Source organism: Quercus lobata, chromosome 11 (assembly GCF_001633185.2).
Source record: "Quercus lobata isolate SW786 chromosome 11, ValleyOak3.0 Primary Assembly, whole genome shotgun sequence".
NCBI lineage: Eukaryota > Viridiplantae > Streptophyta > Magnoliopsida > Fagales > Fagaceae > Quercus > Quercus lobata.
The window spans coordinates 2,869,461-2,885,795 of NC_044914.1; the positions used below are offsets into that span (position 1 = coordinate 2,869,461).

General features: G+C 33.5%; 1 protein-coding gene and 2 pseudogenes across 3 annotated transcripts; 2 read left to right on the forward strand and 1 right to left on the reverse strand.

Annotated features, from left to right (window-relative positions):
• Window positions 1-461: 461 nt before the first annotated feature.
• LOC115969012 (sucrose synthase-like) lies at window positions 462-7,375 on the reverse strand. Of its 2 annotated transcripts, none has more exons than XM_031088573.1 (14): window positions 7,332-7,375; window positions 7,106-7,187; window positions 6,899-7,010; window positions 5,977-6,134; window positions 5,687-5,876; window positions 3,308-3,643; window positions 3,106-3,201; window positions 2,753-2,926; window positions 2,540-2,656; window positions 2,264-2,427; window positions 1,954-2,178; window positions 1,126-1,689; window positions 774-906; window positions 462-611 (listed from the first exon to the last, which is right to left on the reverse strand). In XM_031088573.1, exons 2-14 carry the CDS (start codon window positions 7,165-7,167, stop codon window positions 579-581), a joined length of 2,364 nt encoding a protein of 787 aa, XP_030944433.1. In that variant the 5' UTR covers window positions 7,168-7,187; window positions 7,332-7,375; the 3' UTR covers window positions 462-578. The 2 variants fall into 2 exon arrangements, with proteins under 2 accessions (XP_030944433.1, XP_030944434.1); XM_031088574.1 differs by having other exon boundaries at window positions 502-611; window positions 7,106-7,172; window positions 7,332-7,361.
• Window positions 7,376-8,747: 1,372 nt separating this feature from the next.
• On the forward strand, window positions 8,748-12,183 carry LOC115969014 (annotated as a pseudogene). The gene is made up of 2 exons (XR_004086848.1): window positions 8,748-11,165; window positions 11,261-12,183. The product of XR_004086848.1 is annotated as a putative pentatricopeptide repeat-containing protein At5g37570 (transcript).
• On the forward strand, window positions 11,834-16,220 carry LOC115968491 (annotated as a pseudogene).
• Window positions 16,221-16,335: the final 115 nt, after the last annotated feature.

Consider the following 16,335-nt stretch of genomic DNA (forward strand, 5'->3'; position numbering starts at 1 on the left):
AAAGATATATATTAAGATGCATAGTATAATTCTTACATATATAAATTAAATATTATTGATAGGCTTATTGATAATCATTTTTATAATTTAAATATTATTGATAGTTATTCTCACATGATGAGAAATTGGACTTCAATTGTAGAATCTAATTGGATTTTTTTCTAAATTTTACCTATATATATATATATATATATATATAGATTTCATCCCATGATTATTATAAATTATTAAAAATATAATCATTAGACAACAAAATGGATGGGAAACCAAAAGTCATGAATTTATATCGAAATGATGGGCTATAAAACACCCATGTTCAAATAATCCCTTAAGGATTGGGGAAAAAAAAAAGAACAAAAAAAAAGAAATGAATTTATATCGAAATGATGGGCTATAAAACACCCATGTTCAAATAATCCCTTAAGGATTGGGGAAAAAAAAAAGAACAAAAAAAAAGAAGCCTTTTGCCTAATTTGATAAAAAATCTCAAACACAATTTCCATTGTTCCTTGAACTCAAAAGGACTCCATCGAAGACAGCCCAATGCTTCGGCATTTTATTAATCCATAAGCTTTTATTTACTCTTCAACAGCAAGAGGAACTGAATCGGCCTGAAAGGTTACACCAATAAAAAAGTATCAGTAAAGATAAGAGCAAATATCTAATGATCATACAAGCATATGTGTATAGTTGTTACACAAAGCTAATTAAGATCTAAGAAAGAAATATTCAAGCACAAGCAAAAGGGTATCGGGCAATATAAGCTAGCTTACCAGCTTACGATACATGAGGGCATAAAACATTTCAAGGTAGCGACGCTTCTCCGTGTTATTAGACACACGCTTCCAAAAGCCATAAACTCCAGTCAAGGTTAGTAGCCTCTCGGAGTAAATCTGCCATGTATACCTGTTGAATTGCAAAGAATAATTAAAAAACCAAAATACAAATAGTATATAGCAATCTAGAATGTCAATAGGAAGTAAAATGCTAAAGGCGCTACAAATTTTACTATATAAGGTTTATAACACGACAATAGATTTGATTAGAGAATTTCAGAACATAATAAACATCACTTTGTAAAAGCTTTGTAATAAAATTTGCAGTGTTCTTTTGCTTAGTACTTACTTCTCTTCAATGCGCTTTAGGCCTCCGTGAGAGATTTTGTCCCAATGACTAGGGTCTACCTTACATTTTTCAAAGAAATCAACAAGGAGCTGAGACACTTGATCACCTTGATAGGGGTCAATATGGAAGCCTGATTTACCATTCACAATAATCTCCGCTGGACCACCATTACAAGTAGCAAATGTTGGCAATCCACAAGTCATGGCCTCAACAACTGTCAAGCCAAAAGCTTCATATACAGCAGGCTGCACAAAGGCTCCCTTTGTATCAGCAATGTAACGATAGAGTTCACCGTTCCTGACTCGGTTCATTTGGGAAGAAATCCATCTGAACTGTCCATTCAAATTATAGGTCTCAATAAGACCATACATTTTCTTCATCTCAGCTTGCTCTTCTAAGTCCTTAGACTCCTTTCTACGATCCCCAGCAACAACAACAAGGTTAACCAACTCCCTAAGACGTTTATTCTTGCCATACCACTCAACAAGTCCGGTTATGTTCTTCACACGATCTAGCCTTGCCATTGTAAAGATTATAGGCTTGTTCCGGTCTTTCAATACGCATCTGTATAAAGTAAACAAAGAATACGTGAAACAAGAATTAATGTGATTCAATTTGACAACCTACATCCATAGTGAAAAGCTTTTATATTGAAATGTACATGTTACAATGAATCCAATGTAACGTTTATATAATAGCTAATCCTAATTTAACATTAGAGTTACTTTACTTCACACAGGTAATTGAGCCTACTGTTTAGATATCCTGGGCTATAACAACTCTTCACAATAGATATAAGAAATTGCAAAAAGAGAGAGAGAGGCTCACAAGTGTTCTTTGTTCTCCACAGACGAGAAAAGAAGCTCTTCAATTTCAGGGTGGAAGGATGTCAACCTTCGTTTCTCCTCAGTATAGGGGAAGTAGATGTCGGTATCTGCTCCAGGAGACACAATGTTGAACCTAGGATCGAAGGAATCTATCCCATGAACCACGCGGTAGAGTCCAGGCATGGTAAAAGCAGAGTGACTCTCATACTGTCCGAGGGTGTCCTTGCTGAAACCATGCATTAAATAATGGTAAGTACATTTTCAATAAGGATTGATGAATAATAAGAGAATAGTGTGATTAAATGATTCACCTTCCAGCAATCTCTTGGAAAGTGCTGGTGATAATGAAATCAGTTTGATTCATTGCTATAAGATCAGCAGAAAATTGGCAAGAAAAGTTATACTTGTCAAATTTCTTCCAATTTACGTCAGAATCGGGGTACTTTGTCTTCTCAAGGGCATGTGCTATGGTGCACTGTAGAAGATAGCATGTTATTGTTATGTTGCAATAATAGCTTATAGCTATGGTAAGAATCACTAGAGACAACTATGGATGTGTCTAAACCAAATAAAATCTCATGACAAACCTGTGGAACCCCAAATTTACTTGCTAACAAAGTGGCAACAATGTTTCCATCACTGTAGTTTCCAACGATCAGATCTGGCTTCCCTTTGAACTCTATAGAAAGTTCATTTGCAACATCCTAATAACAGGAAAATTAATTTATTCAATCTTAGAATCAAGTGGGAGCTAGCTCAGGCTACATGAAGTAGCATAACAATTAATATCTGAAGTTTACCTCAGCATAAGTCTCAAGATAGGGCCACACTTCAAATCTGGAGATCCATTTACGGACAATTCCCTTCTCTGATCGGAATGGAACTCGAAGAATAAATGAATGTTCGGTCCCATACACCTTTTCAAGACGCTCACCACATGTGGTTCCTACTGCATCAGGTAGAAGTCTTGTGACCTGGGTACAACAAATTAATAAAGAAATTATTTAAGCATCACATTATTATAAGTTTAACACAGTAAATAACATTAACTAACACAAGAAGTTATGAAATGTGTTGTATATGTCAGTACGTAGCATTGTTGTACATATTATTTAAAGTTCATGCAAAAAAAGCATCAGCTAGCAGAGCTTACAATGAGGATACGAGGGATGATATCCAAGCCTTGATGCTTGATACGAAGAAGCATCTCACTCTCCAAGGCCCGAACTTGATCCAAGATATAAACAACCTGGATATGAAACCAAATAGTCCATTAATCCCAAGTTAAATAAATTGACACAACACAGCCAATTTGAAGTTAAACATGACAAATTTGGCTTGTAATGTTCTCTAACCTGGCCACCAGTGTCAGGGTATCCCAAGACATTATCCTGGGCAAAATAGCCATGGGGAGACATGATTACAACATTAAAAACCATAGGAATTTTCCCAAGGAATGTCTCAAGGGTTCTTGGTTCAGGAGCTTCAAGGAGATCCAAAAGAAGATGAATCATTTCTGAAACTCGTTCAGCATTATTACCCCACCCTCTCTCCAAACCAATCTCCTGGAGCTTGTGCTCAAACTCCGAATATGGAGTTTCAGGTGCAATGGCAGATAGGTAATCCACTGCCTTCCTCAGAACAGTCTGGAGAGCATCTAGGCTCTTGATTCTCTCATTCAGCATCATAGCCTGCAAAACAACACCATATATTACAATTAGAATCATCAAGTTCCATGCAACTATTGTAACTAATGTACAACCCTACGCACATGTAGGGTACAATTAAAAACAATCACAACATATATGAGTAAAAATTATACTTGGTGTAAGAGTTACAATTTACACATTATTTAAAGCGTATATTTTTAAAATAAGTAATGGTTTCTCATATATATATATATATATATATATAATTTAGAATCTAATTGGATTCGGACTTTTTGGTTTTTGCACCAAATAAATTACTAAACACAAAAATTATAAACTTAGATAGGAAGTGGTGCAAAATTGAACTCCAGTTGAAATCTAATTGAATTTGTTCTCTTCAATTTTTGTATAAAATAATTGACTTGACATAAAAATTAAATAAGATACGTGATGCAAAAGAGCGACAATTATAATTTATACTCTTCAATTTTTGTATCTAATAATTGACTTGACATAAAATTTAAAAAAAAAATTAAATAAGATACGTGATGCAAATGAGCAACAATTATAAACGCAAATTATAAACGCAAATGAGCAACAATTATAATTTAGATTTCAATTGGAGTCAAATTTTGTATCACATGTCATGTCTAAGTCCACATAAGTTTTTTTTTTTTTTAATTTTTATGATAGTTGAATTAATTCAATACAAAATACGAAATGTTTAATATAAAAATTCAATTCTATTGAAAGATTTTGCTTTTCAATGTCATTTGTTTGTCTTGTTAAGAATAATTCAAATTTATTAACTTCAAATATGTGTATATGATGTGTGTGTGTTTTGTTTTTTTACTTGTACCCATACAATTGGGAGTGTTTTTTTTTATTTTTTTTTTTATTTTATTTAATTGCAAGCATGCAACCATGCATATGCTCGGTTCTAAAGAATCTAAACTAGTTTCACATTAAATATAAAACTAGGGAACTCTATTTACATTTTATTTAATTAATAAAATATATAATTTTCTGCCAATGACTTTGTGCTAACTTCAACCAATCCTAGTTATCTATTCCAAGTAAGCCAAAGTGTTGACTTTTAGGGAATTTTTCAATGATTTGTGTGTGTGTGTGTGTGTTTTTATTTTTATTTTTAATTAATACATTATGTACGTGAGTCGTATGACAAGCAAACATGTGAGTCGTTTGACAAGCAACACATCACTAAAAAAATATACGTTAGGTATTTCTTTGTTACAATATATTCAACAAACAGTTAATTCTATTATCAATTATGCAATAAAATTTAACAAATTGGTAACATTAAAAAACAATGTTTTAATTGTATGTTGTAAAAGGCAAACTATACCCAATAAAAAAAATCTCAAATAGTAAATCATATACCACAAGACTATTGCCACTTATTACAGCCATATCACTTTTAACAATTACTTTTAAAAATAAATAAATAAAAAGAAAAAGAAGTAGAGGACAAGGGAAGCTTCCACTACCTTCTTATTAATTTATCCACAGAAAATTTATGACAAAACTGTGTCTTAACATGTTGGACCATTTCAAGTTTGACTTGACAGATTCGGTTTTAATTTTGTCATATTTAAAATAATTTTGTTTACAGTGTCCTAAAAGTATAAAGTAAAATGTAAAATTGTAATAAATTATCCAAATAATTAAAAAAAAGCAAATAAATTTTATTTTTAAGTTTCTTAGCCTTTTGATAATAGAATTTTAATTATAAAAATATTTAAAATTTTAAAAGCTTAAAAGTTGTTCTAGTCACGTTGGTAACGTTATTTAAACACATGTACGAAATAGACATTTGCTAATTTTTTTATTTTTTTTTTTATTTTTTTTTTTGCTGGGTAATTGGTTTATAGGGGATCGAACCACCGAGTTTGACAAGGCACTAAGGCCCGGGTACCACTCAGGCACAAGGCCCGGTGGTAATTGATTTGCTAATTGAGTTATGCCTGAAAGAAAAGTAAACACACGTTTAACAAAAAAGAAAAGTTTGACACAACACCACACACAAAAAAAAAGTATATGCATCTGGGACGATTATTATTATACCTTGCCGTTGTACTCATGGAGCCTGAGAAAATCAAGTAGAGGCTGCATCTTCTGTTTTTCATGTACAAAACTAGTAGAAAGGTGTCGATTGAGGAATTCCAAGCCATTCCCAATGTACTTTGAAAGAGTAGGGGGAGTTGAAAACTCAGAGAATGGTTCAAAATCCAACTCAAAAATTCCATCTCCACCACTGCAAAATACATTAATTTATTGCAACCAAAATATATATAAAAATAAGAATACAACGCAGCAAACAAAAGCTAAGAAATCCAGAAATTGACTACAATTACCTTGACCCAACAACTTCTTCCTTGTACTGCAAATACTGAGATGGAGTTATTGTCTGAACCTTAGGTCCACTCTGACTCATAGCCACACTCACATATTCCCAGACACCTGGCTTGGGACGAATGGCAAGTGCGATTGAATCAGCCAATACTAACGCTTCCTATATAAGAAAAACCACACAAAAAAAGATGGTCAGAATTCAAAAACAAATTTCAGAAAAGCCGAAAGGTTCGAACTTTGACCATAGTAATTGTGATTTTCAGTGGCCAACAGGAATTTTTTCAGAGTGTTATTTAAAAAATATAATTTATATAATTTAATAAAAAAAATTCATATATCGACAACAATAATAATAAAAAAATACGTAAATATATTAAGTTTACAATTATTTTCTACGAGTTTTTATATTTTGAAATCGTTACAGAATAGTCTTATTATCAATACTACAAGTTACAAGTTACGTCTCTTTCAATATAAACAATAAAAAAATTATTCATCCACTAATTGTAGAACAAATTATAAAGCAAAATTTAATTTTATTGACATAAAAAAAACTTAAAGTGTGTATTGGCAACAATAATAATAAAAAAATATGTAAATATATTAAGTTTACAATTATTTTCTGAGAGTTTTCATATTTTGAAATCATTACATAATAGTCTCATTATCAATACTACAAGTTAAGTCTCTTTCAATGTAAAGAACCAAAAAAATATTCATCCACTAATTGTAGAACAAATTATAAAGCAAAATTTAATTTTATTGACATAAAAAAAAACTTAAAATGTTTCCAAATTTTGTTTGAAGGCTAGACAAATAAAAAATTTTAAATTATATATATATATATATAATTTTTTTTTTAAAATTCAGGTCAGGGTGGTACCGACCACCCTGACCTTGGCGCCGCCCCTGGTGATTTCTTACCTGGGTGCATTTCAAAACACCAGAGAATCCAGCATGAGTCCCATTCGAAAGTCCTTCAAACTCTTCCACAAGTTGTTTGGTCTTGTAGATTCCTTTAGGCTTGCCTCCAAGCCTATAACATCCAAAAATCCCAGGTCAGAATCACACTATTCAGAAGTGAGATTTTGTATATATGGAAGGTACTTATCAGATCTAACCGCATCATACCTTGAAAGGAAGCCTAGCAATTCCTCTCGGTGAGCACTGATGGTTCCATTGATCAATTCCATGGCTTCTGTGTGTAATAAATCTTTAAGCATCAACAAGAAAATAAGAATACAGATTAAATCTAAAGAAGTAGCCCTGTGGAAATAGTAAAGAAAAAGATAAAAAAGACTAGGATAAACAATCAGAAACGGACTGCAAAGAGATAGAGAAAAACCAGAGAACTCACTAGAGAAAACAGAGTTTTAGAGAAGAAACGAGACACAATGAAGTGAGTAGGCCTTGCTTGAGTGAGTTTATATAGAAAATATATGGAGTGGTGTCCAAGCAAAACCTTAACGCGAGCTCAGAATGGAGAAAATCAATAAAGATGGAAAACGTAATCTTTGCCATTTTCATGCATGCGTTAACGTAACAATAGATTTAGTCCAATACTGAAGTTTGAGCCCAATGGGCTTTTTTATTCATATCCTTTCTCCTTATTTTATTCACGTGGGTATTTGAATTTCTCTATATTAATTGCATTATGTCTTCTATACAATTTATCACAATTTTTCCTAACTTGTCACAATTGATGAATAAATAACCACGTTCATATTAACCACCATTTTTTCTTTATCTCTAACAATTGATCACATAAAAGTTATGGTAAAAGTTGTGTTTTTAGATTTTCTTTTAACTTTTTTTTTTAGAAAGATTTTCTTTTAATAAAATATGTATAACTTGTGTTATTTTAAGAAATATATTATCAAATTCTTTTTTGAAATAGCCAAGGTCTTAAAAAGCATCTTGGATCAATCTATGATTTATAATTTATAACATATATATATATATATAATTGAAAAACATTTGAAATTCGTTTTACTTTATAATATTTTGCTATATAAGTTTTTGAAATCTTCTTCTCAAAAAAAAAAAAAAAAAATTTGGAATCTCATAATTTTACACCTCATTATTCTGATAGATATATAGAGAGAAATAGAATGTCATAAAAATGGATATTAAATAATATCCTAATCAAAATATAAGCATTAATGAGTAATGCTATAAACACAAATTATTTTATAACATTTTTACAAATTGCTGAGATGGTTTTAGCATTTTCCAAATAGTTATTGTAAGACACAAACTATTTTACAATATTTTTACAAACTGTTGAGGTGACTTTAGCATTTTCCAAATAATTATTGTAAGTAAAAATATGATATTAGTGATGGACTCATATTAGAACTAGTAAGAATTTGTTACATCAACAGTTTGTAAAAATATTGTAAAATGGTTTGTATATGTAGCATTACTCTAATTAAAATATAAAAAAAAAAAAAATTATTAATAACTATCATAAATTGTTGTATTTGTAGTTTTAGTTTCTTGCATGTTTATAATTTTATTTAGGCTAAAATGTAAAATTGACTCTCTAAATTTCACAATTTGTCATTTTAGTACTAACCAAAACAACGGCCATTTTGGATGTATGTATATATATTTTTAATTTCTTAATTTAAAAATAAATAATAAATAAATAAAAACTGAAAAACGTTAATTTTAAAAAAAAAAAAAAAAATTAAGGGAACGACGTCGTTCCCCCGCACTGAAAAACAAATCCCCATCCGCCGATTAGCTGAGAAAACAAAACATACTCTTGCCTCAATAAACTGAGAACGCAGAGAGGTTCATGTCCTTTATCCATCGATGTCGATACTCTCTCTCTTTTCCCTGTATCAGTAGCAATAGCAGTAGCCTTCCCAAAGCCACCGCCGCCACCACCACCACCACCTCCTTCAATTCAAATTCAAATTCAAATTCAATCCCAACTCTCCTCAGAGCTTGCAAGACCTCTCTCCACCTCCACCAACTTCACGCCCACATCATCCGTAAAGGCCTCGAGCAAGACCACTTTCTCTTCACCCTTTTCATTTCCCTCTCCACTCTTTCCTATTCCACTTCCGTCTTCAACTGCGTTCGCAGACCCATTACGTTCCTCTGGAACTCTCTCATTAGAGTTTATTCTCTAAAAAACTCTCATTTCATCCACATTGTTTCACTCTTCATTCGCATGAAGAGAGAGGGTGATGTACCTGACTGCTACACCTACCCATCAGTCATTAAAGCGTGTTCCACCCAGTGTGAGGTTAGCCTAGGGAGTGCCCTTTTTGGGTCAGCATTGAGGTGCGGGGTTGAACGGGATCTCTTTGTCAGGACTAGTTTGATTGACTTCTATGGGAAATGTAAACATATTTTCAGTGCTCGTGAGCTGTTCGATGATATGTCTGGCAGAAATGTCGTTTCATGGACGGCTATGGTTGTTAGGTATAGAACTGTTGGGGATTTAGAAGAGCAAAGAGGTTGTTCAATGAAATGCCGCAGAAGAATGTGGCGTCCTGGAATGCTATCATTTGTGGCCTTGTGAAACTGGGTGACTTGAAGGGTGCGAGGATGATGTTTGATGAAATGCCCGAGAGGAATGTGGTTTTGTATACTACCATGATTGATGGGTATGCAAAGGCAGGTGATATGGCGTCTGTGAGGTTTCTGTTTGAGCAGGTGCCTCAAAGGGATATTTCTGCGTGGTCCGCATTGATATCGGGTTATGCTCAAAGTGGTCAGCCTAATGAAGCGGTGAAAGCTTTCCTTGAAATGGATTCAAGGGATGTAAAGCCCGATGAGTTTGTTATGGTGAGCTTGATGTCTGCTTGATCTCAAATTGGTAATTTGGAATTGGCTAAATGGGTTGATTCTTATGTGAGCCGGAGCACAATGGATACTCAACAACCTCATGTAGCTGCGGCTCTTGTTGACATGAATGCCAAGTGTGGAAACATGGAGCAAGCAACGAAGTTGTTTGAAGAGATGCCCAAAAAGGACCTAATCTCGTATTGTTCCATGATACAAGGGTTGTCATATCATGGGCATGGGAACAAAGCTGTTGAACTTTTCAATAAGATAATAAATGAAGGGCTGGTTATGAGGTGGCCTTCACCATCATCTTGTCAGCATGTAGTCATGCCGGATTCGTTGAAGAGGGTTGGCACTATTTTGAAAGGATGAGATATGAGTACTCTTTACTTCCTTCTCCTGATCACTATGCTTGTATGGTTGATCTTCTTAGCGGGGCAGGAAGATTGAAAGAAGCTTATGAGCTTCTAAACTCAATGCCTGTGGAGCCACATGCTGGTGCTTGGGGTGCACTTCTTGGGGCTTGTAAGTTGCATTGCAATATTGAATTAGGGGAGGTTATTGCTGCTCGCCTTCTTGAGCTTGAGCCACATAATGCTGGTAATTATGTGTCTTTGTCCAACATCTATGCAGCAGCAGATCGGTGGTCAGATGTTTATCTTGTGAGGGAAAAGATGAATGAAAGAGGAGTTAGGAAAATAACTGGTCACAGTTGCATTAATTCATGAGAATTAGTTTCATCATATGACTGATTCACCATTCATCAATACCATGATTTTGAGGCTGCCATATTGGTGTGAAGTGTTGATCCTATTGGAAGAGCCTTTCCATCAATTAAATAAAGAAAAAAGAAGTGCAAGGGCTGATTGATTTCAAAGTCCTGTTATCCCAACCACAAAGAATTGCAGCGGCAGGTTTCTGCCAGAAAAAAACTGAAATCCTCCTCTCCCGTGGTCACTGGGAGAAGCTGCACATGGATTGTTTAATGGTTTTGTATGTGTTGCTGCTTTATAACATGATCACAAATGAGCTGGTTGGTTTCAGTTAGACTCCGATCTGTGCCATTCCAGATTTGGTCCAGTAAGTATCAACTAAACATTAACTACTATAATGAATGTGTAAAATTTTTACTATTTTATTTTGTGACCAGGAAGGGGTTTTTGATGTGGCTTTCTGTTAGCACTGCTAACTTGTAGTTGAGCTCATTATAGCAATTGATCAGTCCAGTGATTTTGTTGTGGTCCCTACTTGCTCTTTTAACCAATAAATATATTATCCATGAAATTGTTAGTATGTGGAACTTGATTATTCTACAGGGTAAGTGTTGGCCCACCTTTTCATGACTTAAGATTGGAAGACTAATCGTAACCACTTCTTACATGAATCAGTTAAGTGATTGGAGTGATTTTATTATAACATGATTTCTTCTGGTGTTACTGGATGGCATATGGCTGATCACTCAACTGATGGTCTGTTTTGCAGGTCTTGGACATTTTTCTTTGTACTCATTTGTTGATGAATTCAATTTGACATGGTTCCTTTGGCTTTCAATTCACTGGTTTACTTTGTGGATTGACCACTCCCTGCCACTAAAATGAAACAGTAACAGGTTAAGAGTTTTAGTTGTCTAATAAGCCAATATTGTGGGAATACCAAACTACTCTATTAAAAGAAGTACTGTAGCAGATTCTTGACTTTGAAATGAGATTTCTTTCTGCTTTGGGGAGAAAGAAAGAAAATTTTCATAGATATGTAGACTGTATGTGACTTCTTGTTTCTGTTTTGACCATGTGTTGTTTCTTTGTAATGTACCTATACCTCATGTATATTCAACCCAATGAAGCCTTTAAATTGTAATCCTTGTATCTCAAAGTAATTTATAAATTTTAAGCTTTCTACTGAGTTAAGCAATATCACATTTGTCGATTTCATAGGTGGATGAAGGTTCAGCTGCTATTTGGACCATGAATCACAATAGTATCTTAATAAAGTGGGGCCACTAGAGGAGTCAGTCATATTATGCTACCGTCTCTTAAGTACATATTTTTTTGACTGATGAATCAGAATGCAAAAGTTTATCTGCTAGTGAAGCTATATCGCATTTGTCGATTTCATAGGGGTATGAAGGTTCAGCTGCTATTTAGGACCATGAATCACAATAGTATCTTAATAAAGTGGGGCCACTAGAGGAGTCAGTCATATTATGCTACCGTCTCTTAAGTACATATTTTTTTGATTGATGAATCAGAATGCAAAAGTTTATCTGCTAGTGAGTGTTCATTTTGACATCCATCGCCTTTCATTTGAACAAAATCTTTTAGTTCTCCTACTCATACCTGAGCATCTACTGTCCAGCCTCAAAAGCATTTTTTGAAATCTGGATCAAATAGTTCTCTGTCTCCTAGTTCTTATGTACAAAATTCTAAGATCACATTTTCAGGTTCATCCGTGTTCTGATCGAGCTTATACCGGTTTTCTTCTTTAAGCTCTGAAAGCCATTGGCAGCTTGGAAACCTTTCATCTCTTCCACGTCCTCCATCCTTCGACCAGTCTATTTCTGCACATGATTCAGAAGCTCCATTGGTTTCTAGTAGGGATTTAGACAATCTGTATGATGAGGAGCATTCAGAGGTTCATATGAAAGGCTTTCTTAATTTTTCTGGAGATGCTTCTAAAATCTGATAGCCTTCACAATGTAAGTTGTGCAAGCGACAGTTTTTACAAAGCAACTGGAGCTACAGTTTTTGTCTGATGAACTTGACATAGCTATTACTGACCAGGGAGAAAATCCGAGGCTTGAAGTAAGAATCTTGTGAGTTGCGACTGTCACTAGTTACATTCTGATTAAATGTATATATGCTGACTAAAGTACCATGTAGAGGGTAAGGATGGTAGTACATTGTGTTGATTCGAATATGACTTGATTATTCGAACAAATCAACTTCTAGCATTATCACCAAACTTTTATTACAATTCAAAAGAACAGAATGAATGAGATATGGACTTTCCTTTTGAGTCAAATATAAAATCTAGGGCAGGCTGTCAACATGCCTAATGGGGCTGAGGTTTTTTTTTAGTGGTATTGTTATGTTTTTAGTATGTGAAAAAATTTGCAATCTTATCAACTGTTATGAAATCTTTGAAAGTCCTATTGTCTTTCTGTTGCGTGTAGGTCTGGTTTGTTTGATCTGAAATGTAGACGCTACTCCAAAGTGCATATTAAAGCATATGCATGTTGAAGGTTTGACCATCTATCATGTTAAAAGCTACTTACAGGTACTTACATATATTTGCTGAATTAAGTGTAAATTTTCAATCAGCTACCATTCATATTAAGCCTGTTTTGTTGTATGTCTATGCAGAAATACTGACTTGCCAAGTAAATGCCCGAGAGAAAAGAAGGTAAAGAACAAAAAAATGGAAATAAAGTGATGCCTAAGTTCACCCTCATCCTAATCGTCATCTTTCAGAAATTATAAACCATGTCAGTATAAACATCTCATTTATTCATTTTTAGCAGCTTATGTTGTCAATGAGCTGTAGTTCAAATGACCCCTTACCCTCTAAGAATAGAGAGAGGGTGATATTGAGGGTTCAAGACCACATTAGGTGCATGTGTAACTTATACTTAAAGAAGAATAAAAGTTTCAGAAGCTTGCATCCTATTTCACTGGCAAAACTCTTTGGAGCGATACCTGCAATGGTAGCATTATGATATATATTATTCATGTCTGGACTCTGGACCCACTTTTGTTCAACTTATATTGCCTTTGTATATTTCCTTCTACTTGTGATTCACTAGATATGTCCATGTGCTAGACAATTGCTCCTTTACCATGTAACACACCTTTTATTTTTTATAGGTAAGAAAATATTTATTGTAAAAAGACTACTTCATGCAAAAATACACGAAGAGGTCGAAAAAGATACAATGGAAATAAAAAAAATTATGTGCAAATAAGAATAGAATCTATAAACATTGGGACGGATTCACTTTACCATATAACACACTTGGTTTCCATTTTCCATAAGTTAAAAATAAAATACATAATATTTCAATAGCTTTAATTATTCTATTGTCAAGCATGAAGGCTAAAATTCAGAGGGATGCCTTATTGCTTTTAATCTCATTTCCACCTTCATATGATACCTTGGGGTGATAGAAGACTCACATGTGAAGGGAGAGATTTGTTTAAATATTTACTTGTGAGTGATTATTGGTTAAGTAGTCAAATCCCACATTGGATGGTAGTGAAAAAAATGCGCAGTTAATGTAACATTGTTGGATTTAAACCCATTGACTTAAACTTGCAAGTTAAGGTGATATCCCAACATGCTGTGTCAAATTTTAAAGAATGTGATATATATATATATATATATATATATCATATTCCTTATCCTTGACTATGACACTCATTCATTTTTCTGTACTAGTGTAAATGGCATGTTTCTTGCAAACTTTTTATTTCTTGGAGGAAACTTTATGTTCCTTGTCTAGGAACATAAACTTACGTGCTGATGTCTGGAAGTGGTGATCGGTTTTGAGAATTTGTGGATTAGAGTTGTTCTCTCTCTCCTTCTCTCTGGTGCATTACCTGTCCAGGAGAATGTAAAAGTCAACAGCTTTTTAAGATAGACCTATTTGGCAATCTGCTTAATCCATACTCACCAAAAATTTGGATTATGCATCCAAATATATATTGACTGTTGGTATCAATATTGCTACAGTAATTTACATACTGGCATGACTCCAAAATCAGCCAATAAAAGCAGAAAACTGCATTTGAATATGGCAGTTAAACTTTCTTTTGCAGATAGTTTACTTTTGCCATGTCCTCTTTTTTCAGAGAAGGCTTCTAGCTCTGAAGGAAATAAAGCAGCTTCAACTAGCAATGAAAGTGATGAATGTATAATAGGTTCAATATTGTTTTGATTTTTGTTTATATATATATATATAAATATATATATATTGTGTTTTGATGTCGTGTGTAGTATATATATTTTACTGTTTTCTTATGTTGGAAAGAAATTATGAAATTTTCTATTTTATCCTATGAATCTGTGATAGTTGGTGCATTTAAATTTCGGAGGCTTTGCACATGCAAATGGAAGTTCAGAAACAGCTGCATGAACAGATTGAGGTTTGATTATGCTTTTTTAGAAATCTGGTATTGTGATTTTTGACATCCAACAATTTATAGTTGCACTGTCTTGTCAAGCCTTGTACCTCAACTCGAGTGTCCGTGACGTCCAAGGTTCAAATCTCCCCTTCCCCCATTTTAACTAAAAGAAAAAAACTGTCTTTTGGTTTCTTTCATAATTAATCTTATACTTAAGTTTTTGGTCCTATCCTACTCTCTTGCTCTCCATTACTTAATCTTGTAAGTTGATCTTTTCCCATTTGTTTGCCTGCCTTTATTCTCTATTATTTGTCTTATTTCTCCTTTTCTTATGGATAGAGAGAGAGAAGTAGTTTTTCATCTCTCGTATGTTATAACAATTTGATAGTGTTTATAGTTGGGATTTGACTTTAGGGGGGGCAAATTTAAAAAAAAAAAAACACACACACACACACACACACACACACATATATATATATATATATATTAAATGAGTCAACTTGGAAAATAAAAAGCCAATCATGTGAACATTAAGTGATATTTTAATGCAAAAAAACTAAAAAGAGATAGCATATTTGTGTTGGATTTATCTTTTTGGTTGTTTACATATGAAAACCTGTTTTCTATTTTTTTTATAAATCAAAATTCTATTTGTAAAATTTATGATTTACAAGGATTTTTTTGAAACTAAATAGAACCCAGGTACAACTTACGTAAATTAGTTTTATTTTGGTTATAATATATATATATATATATATATATATATATATATATCAAACTTAAGAAACTTGAGAAGATCTAATCAAGCTTTATTAGGAAAGTGGCTGTAGAGATACGGACCGAGAATGAGCATCTTTGGAGGAGGGTTATTGAGGCTAAATATGGAAATGAATCGGGGGTATGTTCTCATTCTGTAGAGGGTCCCTATTGTGTAAACTTTTGGAAATTCATACAACAAGGTTGGTTGACTTTTTCCAAGTTCCTTCAATTTGATGTGGGGGATAGCATTAAAGTGAAATTTTGGCATGATATGTGGTGCGGTGATTGCCCACTTAAGGTGGCTTTCCCGGAGTTATTTAGTATCAGTCATCATAAAGAATCCTCAATAGATGATGTTCTACATTTTTCTAATGGGTGTCCTATTGGGATGTTTGATTCTCTAGATTGGTCCAAGATTGAGAGCCTCTGGTTGCTTTTATGAATCTTATTTATTCCAAAGCCTTTTAGAGAGGAGGGGATGGATAGACCCTGTTAGCTTTGAATTAAAGGAGGATGTAATACAATCATAATATTGTTCTTTATAAATATTCGCTAATGGTGATTTTTACGTGCATTGTATTTATAAAATGTTCAATTCGTAATAATAACTTTAAAACTATATCAAGAATGTCTTTGCACCTGACATTTTAAAATTTAATCTGAAAATAATATCAAAAT